The sequence below is a fragment of the Podarcis cretensis genome (assembly GCF_951804945.1).
Source record: "Podarcis cretensis genome assembly, chromosome: 8".
NCBI classification, from domain to species: Eukaryota; Metazoa; Chordata; class Lepidosauria; order Squamata; family Lacertidae; genus Podarcis; species Podarcis cretensis.
In genome coordinates, this window is record NC_137177.1 from 67,918,903 (window position 1) to 67,934,490 (window position 15,588).

The 15,588-nt window shown below is 48.4% G+C and overlaps 1 protein-coding gene across 6 annotated transcripts in view; it reads left to right on the forward strand.

Moving 5' to 3' along the window:
- The first annotated feature begins 2,009 nt into the window (after positions 1-2,009).
- Positions 2,010-15,588, forward strand: part of PER3 (period circadian regulator 3) — a 62,796-nt gene continuing 49,217 nt past the window's right edge. For 5 of the 6 annotated variants that reach the window (XR_013841590.1, XR_013841591.1, XM_079986800.1 and 2 more), the window contains exons 1-10: positions 2,010-2,106; positions 6,531-7,162; positions 8,345-8,502; positions 8,945-9,060; positions 9,898-10,099; positions 11,268-11,316; positions 11,770-11,912; positions 12,509-12,587; positions 13,155-13,261; positions 14,235-14,391. Coding sequence is in view for 4 of the 6 variants with exons in the window: in XM_079986800.1 (XP_079842926.1) it covers positions 6,873-7,162; positions 8,345-8,502; positions 8,945-9,060; positions 9,898-10,099; positions 11,268-11,316; positions 11,770-11,912; positions 12,509-12,587; positions 13,155-13,261; positions 14,235-14,391 (1,301 nt within the window). In the remaining 2 variants the exon portion in view is untranslated. Of the gene's footprint in view, positions 2,229-6,530; positions 7,163-8,344; positions 8,503-8,944; positions 9,061-9,897; positions 10,100-11,267; positions 11,317-11,769; positions 11,913-12,508; positions 12,588-13,154; positions 13,262-14,234; positions 14,392-15,588 lie in introns of all 6 variants that reach the window. The other variant, XM_079986801.1, reaches the window with a different exon arrangement.

The window sequence follows — 15,588 nt, forward strand, 5'->3', positions numbered from 1 at the left end:
AGGCTCTTGAAGTTCTCAAGTAAAGAGTGCCATGTCACTCCAGATAGTGACAGACTAACTGTCCAGGAAAAGGTTCGTCTAACATTCTGCAACTTCTTTTCCTTTAAAGGTCCCCCTCCCCCCTTTTTAATAGCTAACTTTGTGCCAGTAAGCCTCAGCTTCTTTTTGTTGGCCAATCCTGGCTTGGCGCATGCTCTTCTAGTAAGGTTGCCATGTGCACAGAACAGCTGTAGACCCACCTAAAGAGCCCTGCACCTGCCGCAGACCTAAAAGTCCATCTATGCTGGTGTCTTTCCGATGTTGGCCAACCAGACGGCTCCTGGCAGCCCGCAAGCAGAGGCTGGAGAGCAATAGTCTTGCTACCAGGACTGGCCCACCCATGAGGCAAGGTGAAGGACCACAGGAGCAGCAGATTGTGTCTCCAAGAAAGGCATTTCACTCTGCGGCGGCGGCAACAGTTGTGTAGAGCTCCTTGGAGGCCAGATCTTCTGCCTCCTTGGCAGCATCCCCACGCCACCTTCACAGCAGCCTGCCCATGGATAGGAGGCACTGTCTGGTCCCCTCTTACCCCAGAAGGGCTGGTGTGGCACCTGTCACCCTCCACTGCCACCCCTGACCATTAGGCAGGCTGGGAGTTGGAAGCGCGGCAGCAGTTGGGGGGGCCACAGCCGCTTTCTCCATTCGGGGCCTAGGCCAGCCTTCCCTTCATCCCCCAAAATGGGGCCCTCCAGGAGTTTTAGATGCAAGTCAAGCACAGTGGCCTGATGCAGATGGCAGCTGAGAGCTTAAAACATCTGAAGGGGGTCCATGTAGGGGGAAAGGCTGGCGGAAGCGCTTCTGTGGGCTGCAGCCCCCTTAACCAGATGCATGAAGGGCTCCAAACAGAGTTGGCAAAGGTGTGCACGTCAGTGTTTAATGGAGGCGGGGGGCGGCAGGAAACGGGGAAGTCAGATGAAAATAAGAGGCAGGAAAAAAGACGTTGCATATTCTGTCGCAAAACACGACACACCAGCCCAGATAGGTCAATAATGTAAACATTCTGGCATTGGCAAGCCCACGACAGTAAGACACTTTCAGCACTTGGAGCGAACTAGTTTTGTGAAGTTCGCTGAATTAGTTGAAGAATATCTGAACCGCAACCTCAAAAGTTCCCTGCAATGTAATTGAAATAAGATTTTGGAATGCAGAAATAAAGAAAATCACCAAACCATCAATTTTACCACATGGGGGGCACTTAAAATATGTAACTCGGAATTTGAACGATTCATATTCGTAATTGTTTTCTAATTTGGTATTGTTATTGAACGGGACAGGTCCTAAAAAGGCTACATTATAATGGGGCTATTGTCGGATTGTAATTGAAAACTATTAAAAATTATTTTAAAAGTTTTATCTTGTAAAAGGAGGAAACTGCGAAGTGGAACCAGCTCCCTTTTTGGAAATGCTGAACTTGGGACCAGAACTTTTGGGGGGGAAATTGTTTTGTTTTTAATCGCCTTTCCAGGCTCATGAGTTTTCCAGGCGGCCTTGGAGACCGACAGAGATTGGCAATGGGCAGCCAAAGCCGTCTGGGCAGAAGATCGCTAGGAACAGCCGCTTCCCTCCTTAGAGGACACACTTGCGAGGAAGATTGCAGGAAGCAGCTGGGCGCGCCTCGCAAACATGTTTACGGCGAAGCGGCCGTTACTGAGCATGCGCAGCAAAGGGCAGCCGCCTCCCTCCCACCCGCTTAACCACCGTTCGCTCCCGAGCATGCGCGAGGGAGAGGAGTGAGTGCGCGTGCGCACACCACACGTAGAACTCCCTTTTCGGCTCCCCTCGTTCCAAGAGCGGGCGGCGGTGGGCGTGACACCCTCCTCAGGCACGCGGCATGGAACCGCGACTTCCCGCGGGCTCCTCCCTCTCTCTACCAATAGCAACTCCGGCCCTCTTTAAAGCCCCGCCCTTTCAGCCCCGCCCCTCCGCGGCCCGGTCCAATCAGAACGTTCATGCGGATGGCGCGCCCGCCTACGGGCCTTGGGGGCGGGGCTCCTGTCACGTTGCGCGGATGTGTGTAAAGTGTGAGGGGAAAGAGCGAGCGGAGGCGAAGGTCGGTGCTGATGGCGGGTGAGTGAATGGGAGAAGTGGGGCGCCTAGAGCCGGGTTGCCCCCCTCCACCACGTGCGTCCTGACGACTAGCAACTTGGCTGGACGCGGTCGTTTTTGTGGGGGAGCGGGGAGGAGTAAAGGTAAAGAGTTGCCAGTTGGTGTTTGTTTTGAGGAGGAATCACCTAAAAGACACGCATTTCAATTCAGCTCAGTCGGTAGAGCAGGGAGGGTCTATTAATATCAGAGTCGTGGGTTCGAGCCCCGCCTGCATTGTAGGGGGTTGGACTAGATGACCCTGGGGTCCCTTCCAACTGTAGGACAGATAAAAGGGTGGGGTTTGCCGTAAGGATCGCAGTGAAATGTTTCTCCGCCCCGGTTGAAGCTCCTTGCGGCCGTGGCCCCCTTTTGTCTTGAGGTCTCTCTCCTTGCCTGGCTTTTGCTCTCTCTCCCCAATCGTGTGTCTGAAGATCGCGTTTACTCCCAGACCCCCGACCCTCCAGGATAGGGAGCAGGAGAAATCTGTTTTGCCTCTGTGGTGTTTTTTTCTGTGGGTTGTTTTTTTGGGGGGGGGGGGAGCTGCTTTGCTTTCTCTAGGACGGGGTGAAACTTCGCCTGGAGTCGTTTTCTGCTGCTCGGTTGCGTTAAAAGTCTCCAAACCTCGGGGGGGCGGGGCGGGGAAAAGGGCTGGGAGAGACCAGCACAGCAGCCTCACGGTGTCTTGCGGTGGTGGTGAAAAGATGCGCCCATTGTTTAAACATTGCAATCGAAAGTCTAGAACTCCTCCCAGGTCTCCACCTCTTTCTCTCCCCCCCAGCCCACTTCCCAGGAATGATAATAAGCATTTTTGCTGTGTTTCCTTTTGCCTCTCCATGATTCTCATCCTTGTATCTGCTCCTCCACCAAATCGTACTGTAGTGGTGGCTATTGAGAACAGGTTGACACAGGATGGGGGGGGGCGTGATACCTTGTGTATATATAGTTTGATTTCTATCAATGTTTAGTTTTCCAGTTTTTTGTTGTTGTTTTACTGTGCTCTTATTTTTATCCGTAAGCCACTTTGAGTCCCTGTCAGGGGAAAAGGTGGAGTATAAATAAACATAATAATATACAATAATAATTAGTATTTGGCTAAGCTATAGGGATCATTGGGATAGGGCCCGCTGTTTAAAGGAAGATCTTTTTCCTGCTGTGGAGTAGGATGTCCACTAAATATTTTGGTATGTACGTGCGCGCACACACACTCTTTGTTCCCTTCATCTTTAACAGTTCTTTACAGGTATGGTCTTCACCTGTCGCAAGAAGACATGTGTTTCAGATTAATTCCGGGGCAGCAGGGAGAGATTTAGACAGCTGGCTGCAAAAACATCTTTTGAAACTAAGCAATGTTCTCTGCATCATCTAATCTAGGGCACCAGAAAGTTCAGAAAGTAAAAATCTGTAGGCCTAATTTGCTTGGTCTCTTAGCTACCATGTCAGACTATTGTGGGAATGGAATTCCACTTCACCCATAATTTAAGATTATTCAGGAATGTGGCTCATTTGCTTTCTGTTCAGTTAGCCAGGGGCCTTGTGTAGTTGTGCAGGTAGTTATGAGTAGGTTCCTCACAAAACTTTGCTTCAGCACTTGTCAGTTAAACACTATTTCCAGTTCCTCCATTTTAAGACACACACGCGCGCGCGCGCACACACACACACACACACACACTGATGTCTAGGGCACACTGCTCTGTTTCCCCCCACTTTTGTTCATACTAGCCTCATTCAAATCTTCATGCCCCCAATGTTACTAGGTGCTACTCAACCCCCAACCTTCCCCTGATGAGACTTTCAGGCATGTTTAGGTGAAAACTTAAAAGCTTCTCCTCCTGCCCCTCCTCATTTAAGAGTCTCCTTTTAATAAGATGTGGAGTGCACAAGATCCCTTGCGGGAAGATCTGGTGTGAAATTTCTATGCAAGTTGTGTTACCTTGTTCAGGACTATTGCCAGAAAAGGTCTGTTGTGCAGTGTTCCTCTCCCCCTCCCTATTCAGCTTGGATTTATTATTTTCTTGCTTAGAGTTGATTGCTCGTCTTTTGTGACATCACTGCCTGCATTTCTGAGAGTGCTTTTCAAGCTTGCTTTTCCTCTGTTGCACTGGCTTTGAAAAAATTATTAATCCTGCCTCCCAAGAGGAAGCACACCCTGTTATAGGAAAATAAGAAGCTTGTTGCACAGTATGGACTTTGGGGTTTTGACAAAACATTACAATCTGCTGAAGTTGGACGGTGGAGATGTTGGTGTTTATGGTCCTGTACCAGGCTAACAATTAGCAAATCATTTCCACTCTTCCATTGCTTCATCTAGTGTTATATAAGCAAGTGAAAAAATGCCCTGGAAGTAATTAATAGGAATTCAGGGTGGCACGTTGGTCCTGATTGGCGTGCCTCCCTGTGGGCCAACTTGCAGCCTGGGAGAAGCCCTGAGGAGCTCCGTCTACCATCTCGCTTGGTGATGAGTTCTGGAGCACTCAAAAGCTTGCATACTATTTTGTGATATTTTGGTTGCCCCAATAAAGGTCATGCCCTATGGAGGACTTGCTGGTTTGTTTTTCCCTTAACAACCATCACAGCTACCCTTACTTTTTTGTGTTGCTTCCTTGGCAGAAGTTAATGCCCAATGGTTAGTGTTGTACAACACTGTAGAACAGTGGTAGGGAGTGACTGTCCCTCCCAAGTATTGTTCGCCTCCAGCTCCAGACAACGTGGCTGATGGTCAGGGAGGGTGGGAGTTGTAACCCAGCAACACCTGGGTTTTTGAGACCATTTTGCTGGTCCAACTTTGCACAATGGAGGGGTCATCTCCACACCTACGCACTTATCTGCAGATTGAATCTCCTGCTTTGGTTATACTCCTGTAATAAGGTGTGGATTCCTTGCCTCCACAATTCCCTTGGAGGCTTTCACTCTCTGAACTGCACTTGAGTCTTTGGGTGGGGAGGGGAGGGGAAGGGAAGGGAGAGTCTCAAGTCCAGGAATATCCCCCTGAGCTCATTTTCTTCAACCAGGGGTGGGGCATCTGTGCCCCTCCAAACGTTTCAGGCCTGCAGCTCCTATTTTCAACCATCCTGGCTTCTGGGGCTGGTGGGAGCCGAAATCCAGTAGCAACAGGCTCCCCGCCCCTGCCATAAACAGTCATTGTTGTGACCCAAGGAAGCAGCTCAGCCAAAAGGCACTTTTACCAAACAATTTAAAACATGACATGGTCCTGTTTTTGTTTTTTGTTTGAATTTTATTTCTTGCTTCCACAAGTATTGTTTCGTTGGTCCCCGGATAAAGCTGCAAACAATGTGAAGCTGGGACTCTTGCACATTACGTCCCTCTGCTTGGGTTTGGCAAGCAAGCCATGAGTCAATAAGAAGAATTTCAGGTTGGGTGTTAACAAGCATTATGTAATAATGGAGAGGAGCATGAGACTCAAGGCAGTGTCTCCTGGAGTGTGCTGGGAGCTGTTGTGAACAGAACTTGCAGTGGAATCTGTGGCAGTTTCAAAAGTTCTCTTTTCAGTAAACATGCTGAGGATTGTACTTCATGTTTTTTGCCCAGATTTTTTTAGCATGTGGTGTATTAACTCGGACGGTCTATTTGAAAAAGCCTTTTATGGTACCTTTACATTCGGTTATAGCAGAATTTATTGTTCTTACTGTAAACTCGTCTTTTCTTTGTTGAAGAATACCTTTCAAGTTGTGCTGTTCAGGAGTTCTAGCTTAGATACACATGATCATCAAGACACTTACATTTTCTTTGGATTTTGATGCATTTTTCTTGAGGAGGCTGCCTAGCAAGGTGGCAACACCCCTCAATTTAATTAGAAAGGGAGTCGGTTGCCTGCAGCCTTTCAGCAGGTTGACTCCAGTTTCTGTTCACCAAGTATTGGTGAACCGCCTGCAAGTGTGTGGTGGAGCAGCAGCAGTGACTTGACTGAAGCACTGAGAACCAAGCTCTGCCTGCTCTTGTGTGACACTCCGGGGATGGTTCTGTGTGTGGGGTCAGCCAGCTATTCACCACAAAGATATATTCGAAAAAAGCAAGTTTGCTGAAATCCACCAAAGCAAAATCTCTCTTTGGGTGTTCTTTTCCCTCCTGTAATTGTGCAGTGAGCACAGTCAAAGTTCCATATCTCAGGAGGAGCCTCCAGGAGTGCTTGAAATATGGGGACAATTATGTGCCAGGGTGCTGGGCTTCCCCCTCCCATGGCTGCAGTGGTAATCAGGTCTTCTGATGGACCCAGATGTGGTTATGGAAATGCAGCAGTCTGGCTTCAGTGCTGAGACATTTCAGAAGGCGTAAGATGCACCATCCTCATCTGGTTATGGGCTATTCTTCTCTCTTAGCGGAGATGTTCATCATCATTAGCTTGTCTTTCTCTCTCTCACTCTCCCTCCACTTGGCTTCTGTTTCACCAGGATGAAGGCACTGCAGGATGAAGGCGACGGGGAGATGGAGTCGTTGAAACTAAAGGCTTCTGCAGCTCTTAGTTGGGAGAGCTGTCTGAAGCTAACTCCCCACAAAAATCTGGGGCCATTGGGTCATCTTCAGACAGAGAGGATGCAGTGATTCTGGACACTGTGCCCATCCAGAGGTGTCACATGAACACGTTGTTTTCAACAGTAAAATGAAAAGGGGGCGATTGCTAATGCCAGATTCATGCGGTTTTCAAGGTGGCTTAGAAGGGAGAACTTGAATTTGACAGTGGACCAGGCCATGGCAATAGAAGCCTGCTTACTGTAGCCTTTTGTCCGCTCACTATGAATGAGGACCTTCTCCAGGATGACTTCTTGGACCAGCAGGAAAACTGGTTGCCAGCCAACTTGGCCGAAATTGAGAACCGGGAAGGTGATACTCTTGAGCAGAATGGTACCTGCGAAGAAGCCGCCGCACAGATACGTTGTGGTGGAAGTACAGAAAGCAGCTCCATTGGAAATGAGTCAATCGGGACCAGCACTCACTGCCTTGAATCAAATGGCAGCTTGGCCAGAAATCGTGATGGGCAGGACAGATCTGTAGGTGGCAGTGGTAGCAGCAGCAGCTGCAGCAGGTAACTCTTTTTGCCAGTTTGGTGAAAAGCTTAGTCGCATTCTGATTCTAAAGTTGGCGCTTGTAATGTCCCAAGGTTGAAAGCAGGAACTGCTGGGCCTGAATTTAGGAGCCAAGCACCATATATATGGGGCACATTTGGAGGTATTCAAGTATAGACCTGTAAATTGTGGTCACAGAGTGACACTTAGGGGATGAATAGATGCAAAGTTCCAGGGAGGAGCAGGTGACTCCATCCTCCTTTCATCTCCACCATCCAAGAATTGAGTGGGCTCAATACCACCCCCCAAAAAATTGGGTAAACTCACTGATCCATGTAGTGCTTGCTTTGGGATGAAGGCATTTGGCAGGAGTGAAATAAGAAAGAGTTGCCAGCTGATTTCCTCCACGCAGAGCAGAAATGCCCTTCTAAAGGCAGTACTGGGTTAATGCAGCCTTGGCCAGCCTGGTGCCTGCCAGTTGCCTTGGACTAAAAGTGGGTTAATCCCTTAATCCACAGATCCTTTCATACAGCAGCAGACTTCCCGCAATTGTGCATATGATTGGCATTGCGGGGGGGGGGGGGGAGTTGCAATAAAAATTTAAAACCACAATAGTGAGGCACAGCAAGTAAGTAAATTAAACCACAGGAGACTTCAAAAGCCACCAGAATACATACTTTTTTTTAATTAAAAACCCCGGGGAAAGAAAGAATTGTTCTTGGCCTTCCTAGAGAGGCCATTCTACAGCTCTGGAGGCAATTGCAGAAAAGGCTATGCTCCTAGCCATGCCTCTTGGAAAGTGGGATATGGAGCAGGGTTCAAAGAGGGGGCATAGGAGTCCATACAGAGGGTGCTATTATCTTGGGCTATAATGGCTTTTAAAGGCATGCTTCAGTGCTCTCAGGTATTTTAGCTGAGGGCCAGGCAGTCTGAAGTGTTAATGGGGCTTGTGACAAGAAACGTAGAGCCTGGAATGTGCAAAGTGCCATAAACAAATAGGGTTCCATGCGCCATCCTTGCCCACATACTGGTCCTGTTAGATGACAGAGTTCCAGATCCTCCTTTACAGCACAAGGAGCAACCTTTCTTTGTGCTGGAGCAAACGTGGCTTTCAGCTTCTCCCCACCCAAAGCAGATATCACCTAAGAAAGGCCCTTCTTTCTAAAATATGCTTTTGTGCATTTTTTTGTATTCATCTGCAGCGAGCTGCTTTGTTGGAACCAAAGTAATAACAGAAAGCTGAAGCTGCTGATCCAGGAAATGAAACAATATCTCCCTGCAGAGCAGGTGGAGAGTTGCAGCAAGGCCAGCACCCTCTGTGCCCTGAACTACGCTCTGAAGTGTGTCCAGCAGATCCAAGGTATGTGGGTGCATTTGAAGAAATCTCACACTGCACGTGTCGGCCTGTGCCCCAACTCCCATCCATTGGCATGGCTGTATGATGTTGGGGATTGAGTCCAGTGTTCTGGAAGGTGCTGAAGGGTGGCACATATAATGGCAGTTTCCTGGGTTCCATCTCTCTTGTGCTCTCTCACATGAGCAAGCAGTGTAACCCAGGGGGATGCACCTGCCAAGGCAGGGACTATGAGAGGGCACACAGAATATGTTGGGCTTTCAGGAAGGGGCCACTGGCCGCCCGTGGTGTACAGTGACAGCATGACTTTGAATTCTTCCTTAGAAAGGGATCTTGAATCTGGCATGGTCATTTTACAAACAGGGTTACGTAAGAAATACCCAAATTTGCCACCTGCTCATTGCTGATTTCTCCCCTCTGCCTCTTGCTTCCCTTGTCTCCTCACCAGCTGACAACAAAGTTTCTAAGGCTTTTGGTAAGCATGGAGCACATCAGACCAATGCCCCTGTGTATGGAGTGGAAGAGCTGGCAGCCATCATGTCTGAGCATGCCCCCAAAAACACAGTAAGTGACCCGAATACTAATTGGGGGTCTTTGCCGATTTCAGGTGTACTGGTCAAAGAGTTAGCAGCAGCTCAAAGATGCTTCATAAAATGTAACCATCACAAAATGGCTGTTGTCTTCCTTCTCTGTAAAGCTGCATCTCTGCTTCACTCTTAGAGAAGGGATGAGAGAGACCTCCCAAGAAGTACTAATGAGTGATAAAAGCAGTGAGCAGGAGTTGGTGGATCTGTCTGTGCGCAGGTTCCTGGGACACTTTTGTTTCTCAGCCTCTGGAAAACACAAGGCCGCGAGAGTTCTGTGTTGATGTCAGTAACCTATCTCCATCCTGAATCAGGTGGGGGCGGGAACCTTTTAGATGAAGCAAGGCCACATTCCCTAGTAGGTGGAGCCAGAAACTGAAAGCAAGGCAGAGCAAGAGATGTGTCCCTTGGCTTTGTACAGCTGGCTACATTTCAACCAGAGAATTTCTTAAACATGCATATCTCCATCTCTATCCTCCACCTAGGCAAGCAGGAAATCTTCTCACACTTCAGGACTCATTCCTCTAGGCAGGAAGCACTTGGTGGAGGGCATGGAGTGGGGCTGCTGGTAGAGGAGCAGGGCTTGAGGAGAGTCCCGAGAGAGGGAGGCATGGAGGGCACATTTGACCCTTGGACCTTAAGGGCCCTTGCCTTTGGTGTAAGGACATACCATGTAGCTGAGAAGCGGCAGGTGGCAACTGGATCCCGATTTGTAACGTGAAAACTGAACACCTGTGTCTCTCTGTGATCTTGTTGGCTTGCCAAGTGGCTCCTGCTGTTCGAGCTGTGCTTGAGGATTGTGCTTCTTTTCCTCCAGGACACCTTTGTAGCCATCTTTTCATTACTCTCTGGGCGGACCGTGCATGTCTCTGAGCAAGCCGCCTCTGTCCTGAATTGCAAAAGGAAATGCTTGGAGTCCTGCCGTTTTGCAGAGCTGTTGGCTCCCCAGGATGTGGGCACCTTCTACACTCACACCAACCGGGCTCACCTGCCGCTTTGGAATACGGAGGCCCCAAAAGGTGATTTGCTCTGCCTGGGGAAATTTCATCTCATGTGCAAGGTTGTATAAAATGCAAAACACTTGAATGAGTTGTAAATATTGTGCTTCAGTTAAACACAGAAAATTAACTGGTTTACCAGTAATTCTTGTGTTGCTATTACAATATTGTAGCACATAGTGACTACCTAACCCAATGGGGGGGAGGGGGGAACCCTCCAATCTGCAGGCCAGATTTGACCTGATATGTCCCAATTTTGCGGGGCTGTTTCAGCTTCCGCACGCCTGATGTCACCTGTGACATCTTTATGGGACAGGTAGAGATGTGACTGAATTGGCTGTGCAGCCAAGTTCCTCACAGGGCATTTGATTGTTCAGCCAGTCCCTGCAGAAAGCATCAGCTGAAGGGCACTGAGTTTACCCCCACTGGGCCAGGCAACCGACTTGAGTTCCGCTCCTGGAACTTGATAATGCAGCTGATTCCAGCGGTTCCTCACCAGCTGGCTGCTGGGTGGTTGGGGAGGACTTTGACAGGTGGACATGACAACCTGTCTGTCTGTCATCTGACAGGACATCTGGTACTTGACTTGCTCACCTATCATAGTTAGCCTGTGGGGTTGGGGACAGATAATGTCGTTTAAAACTTGTGCACACTCTCGCAGCACTGAAAGTTCAGAGACTAATCCTGGGAGAAATGGGCTGAGGGTGGAGGGGTGGGCAGGTCAAGGGCACAAAGAAGTAGTTGGTCGTCTTTGCATGCAGCTCATCTGACCATGGAATGGGAGCTGAGTGTGAGCTTTTAGTTGCATAGGAGAGCTGAAAAGAATGCTAATATATTTCACATTTGGCAACTAATGCAGCTCTTTGGTTTCAGATAGTACATGGGTAGACAAGTCTAAAAAGTCTGAGGCACAAATTTTCACAGCTGTCTAGTAGCTATGGTGACTCATTTACCAGAAGGAATGTATTTAGCATTAACTCTAGAAGTATATACTCAGTTCTGACCAAACTAAGCCTGCTAGAGTGAAATATACTTCCACTCCCATCTTTTCTGGTCTTGGTGGGCAAAAAGGCCATCTTAGTTATTGAAGTAGGTCCTGGGGGGTGAGAGGGCACTAAGATGAGCATGCTGAAAACGAGGAGAATTAATAAACAAATGTTGGTCTCTTCATGTATTTTTGCCCTTACAGACTCACTTTATGAGTATGCACAAGTGAAGTCCTTTTTCTGCAGACTAAGGTGAGTACTATGCAGGATTATGGGAAGAAGAGGGGTGTTACAAGCTATTTTCACCACAACTTTTCTGTGTGCATGTTGATGCCCAAGCATTTTAGGATGGTAGTGGTGACATTTCTTCCTATTACCACCCTGCTTCATTTTATGAGATTAACTGGAAATAGTCCTTCTCCCCCCCCCCCCCCACCGGTAGTACAGAGTAGAATCTGGGACTACAAGGTGATCCAGTTTCTTACTAAAAGGAAGCGTTTTGCTGTAGACTGTTCCTACTGTTATAACACTTTGATGCTAAAATGCTGCTCTTCAGAGGAGACAAAGGAATCAAGCATCAGAGTGAATTAACAGGACAGCAGCTTCCTCTTCCTTCTAGCCAGAAACCTAGACAATCCCTTGCCATTTGGAGTAAACTTCACCTGTAGCTGACGAATCAATGGTTTTCTGTTGTTTTGTTTGCAGGGGAGGCAAAGGTCAGGACCGAGAGAAGCACTACTACCCATTCCGGATGACCCCTTATTTGATCAACTTCTCTGTCTCTGATTCCAGTGGGCCGATGTCTTGTTGCTTGGCTCTCGCTGAAAAAATCCACTCTGGCTATGAAGGCAAGAAAAGGGGAACTCCAGTTAAAATTGGCTGGGCTAAAACCCAAGTGTATCACGCTAGATTCTGTTATGTTTCCATTCCATCTTCTTCTGGGGGTTAACTTTGGGACTGGATTGCACCCAGCATCCCTGTTAAATGGTCTGTGTGTGTCTCATGGATGTGTAGGGATGTAGACAAGGTGGATGCTTTCAATTCTTGTGTGTGAGAGCCAGTTTGACAGAACATTCCAACTTCCTGGTCAGCATGCAAGGGAATATGGACTGTAGCCAAGTAGACCCACTGAAATTAATACCACCTAAGTTAGTCATATCCGTTAACTGCAGTGGGTCTGCTCTGAAAGTTACTAACGCTGGATAAAAATGCCATTAATCTAATTTTGTGAACGAAGGGAGGTTCTAGATGGAACAGTATCTCTTCTCTTTCCTCAGCCTCTTTTGATAAGGAAGGGCTCCTGAAACCCAGAGAGAGAGTTCCTGAAAGTTTTGAGTGTTGTGGGTCCGCTGTCAGAAAGGAAAGTTGCTTGGGTTCACATGAACCTCTAAGTGGATCTTGGGCTATCATTGATGCTTGGTGTTTCTTTCTTTTAAATTGTTAGCTCCTCGAATTCCTGTAGAAAAGAGGATCTTCACCACCATTCACACCCCAGGCTGTCTCTTTCTGGAGGTGGATGACAGGTGACGACTTTTATCTTGCTCATACATATGAGGTGTGTTGCTGGCAATGCCAGAGAGAAATGCCATTAGGGGCTGATGCGTTGTCTGTTGCAGGCATGGGGTGCACCACTCTGTGGCCCTCCAGAGCATGTTGGACTCCACCTGTGAACTGTCCCGGCAGGCAGCGTGGCCAGGGGTCCGAGGTGGCAATGGGAGTTGGAGTCTAGCAACACCTGGAGGGCACAGATGTTCCCCACACAATGGGTGTATTGCTTTGTCTTATCCTAATAGTAACCAAAGAGCTGTCTCCTGAAAGCTTTTGAAAACACCCTGAACTCATGAAAGGTTCAACGAACAGCTGAAAAAATGCAGCCCTCCCGGGGTGGAAACATTGATGAATTGGTGGTGATGGGAATGGCCTTTCTGGGTGGTTGACTGAGATCATAGCCAACATGTGCTTAATAGTGCCATTTTCTTGATGTTTAAAAGCCCCCCCCCCCCCAGTTTCTATGTCACAAAAGGCTCCCTTACAAGGCTGGTGTTTGCACTGTGCTTTTGTCAATTGGCTGCTGCATTGCTCGATTTCAGGGCGGTGCCTCTGTTGGGATACCTGCCCCAGGATTTGCTTGGGACATCCATCTTGCAGTACCTTCACCCAGACGATCGACCCATCATGGTAGCCATTCACCGTAAAGGTAAGTTTCAGTCTCTCATCTGCCTTTGGACCTGATGTGGGTGGAGGGAGTGTCCTCAGTGTCACAAGAGGAAGGGAGCAGGTTTTTCCCTGCTCAACTCCCATTCCATGGTCATACGAGCTACATGCAGGGAAGAGGGTGATGCTGTTTTGGAGCAATGAGGCCTTTCCGCGCGCTCTCCCCAGAAGTGGAGGCTTCCACCTCCATGGTGTAGTGCCTGTAGATGAGCCAGTTGCTCATCTAAGGGACTATTTTGGAGACCATTTGTTCTGCATGTTTATTAACTTCAACCCATTCTGGATTTTATTTCAGTTTGTTTCTTAACCTCTTCATTCATGCCATAGAACCCAAAGCAAAGGCTCATGGGATTGCAGTTGCAAAGGCTCCTGCTATTACTAACCGTTTTACTGCTCTTTTCATGCCATTTTGAAATTTCCTGCTCTTTTGGGGCTGTTTTTGCCCTTTTTGCAGTTTAAATTGATTTAATTATCTCCTGGTCACACATGAATAGAACACGTGTAAGTGGGGAGACACCTGTATTGTGTTCACTGACCAGCAACAGCTCTCCAGGATTTTGGGCAAGAGTCTCTCCCAACCCTACCTGGAAGTCATAGAATCACAGAGTTGGAAGGCACCCTGAGGATCATTAATCCAACCCTCTGTAATGCAGGAATAGGCAGCTGTCCCATATAGGGATTGAACCTGCAACCTTGGCTTTATCAGTACCATGCTCTACCCTATCCAACTGAGTTATCCAGGATGACAGATGATGAGGATTGAACTTGGGATGTTCTACATGCAAAGCAGACACTCTACCACTGGTTCCCCCCCCCCCCATAACCTCTCTCCTTCTGGCCGAGAAGAATGATAGAACTTTGCATTAAGCTAGTTCCACTAGGTGTGGGCAGGCCTTTGTGTGCTTCCATTGGCTGCTGTCAATCCAGCCTTGTCTTTATCTCTGGCTTTTACTCAGTTCTGAAGTTTGCGGGCCGCCCTCCCTTTGAGCACTCGCCCATCCGATTCTGCACTCAGAACGGGGACTACGTCATCCTGGATACCAGCTGGTCCAGTTTTGTGAATCCGTGGAGCCGGAAGGTCGTCTTTATCATTGGGCGGCACAAAGTCAGAACGTAAGCCTCCTGAAGCCAGCGTGTTTGGGGTTTGCCCTCTTTTCCTTGACACCCAGAGCCAATAAGGAGAATTCAGATTGGATTGATACTGTGCTCCTGTGTGTGCAGGCCTATAGAACTGGTGTAATAATTTGCATTTAGTCCTACTCAGAGTACAGTCATCAAAATAAATTGCCGTGGATAGCTTGGGTCTGTTCATTTAAATGGGTCTTCTCTGAGTAGGACTGACATTAATACAACACAAAGATGGTGAGGCATGTGGCATGTTACAAGGGCTTTAAATAAAGATGATGCCAATTTATCGGAGCAGGTCCAGTCAGCATCTTGCATGGTGCAGCAGTAGCAATTTCCCAGGAGTGCTAAGCTAAGGCACTGCTGTTTATTCTGGCTCTCTGCTCTCCAGGACCTGTTGAGATGCCAAGCATTAAGCCTGGGATCATCTGTGTGTAAAGCATGTGCACCTCCCCTTTGCTATGGCCAGAGCAGATCTGACTTGCATCGTTTTATAAGCCACAAAGTCCAAACGTAGGAAGATTCTGGCTAGCGAAATGCTTGTGGCCGGTACCTGGAGGCTGGAGCTAGACAGGGAGCCCAGAGGAGACTGAGGGATTCAGATTCTTGCTGTCAGCTGACTTCTGACTGATCACATGCTGGGCGTTTGCAGCTGAATCTTTTGATTCTTAGTAGACCTTTCCAGGAAGACCCTGGTGCTGGAGCCTTCTGGCAGGGAAGCAGGCCAGCAACTTTGCACTGAGTCTGCTGCTTCCTTCACTTCTGAGGCTGGGGAAGGAGAGTGTGAAGAATCAGGGATCCAGGCAGGGCTTGGGAGGGGCTCAGAGGGGCTTTTGGGGGCTCAAGTGAGGCATCTGAGATGGAGCTCTTCAAGCTGCCTCAAGACTGCTGGGCTTTGGTGCAAGGCCCCAGACCTCTTCTGCAGAAAAGCTTTTCGTGGGGTTTGGGTTGGGCAGGATCCTGACACCTCGTTAAGATTTGCTTTCGCTGCAGCAAAAGAAAGGATGCCATGCCGGATATTATTGACATAGAATTTCTGTTTTGCATGCAAATTGTTCATTGTTGAAATACTGTCTTCTCATGAGCCCCCTCCGCTTGCTGCCAGGGTTCTTTCTTAGCCCTCCTCTAGGCTGTCTGGGCTTCCTTGGGCAGCCACAGACATTTCTCAAGCTCCGCTTTAATTCA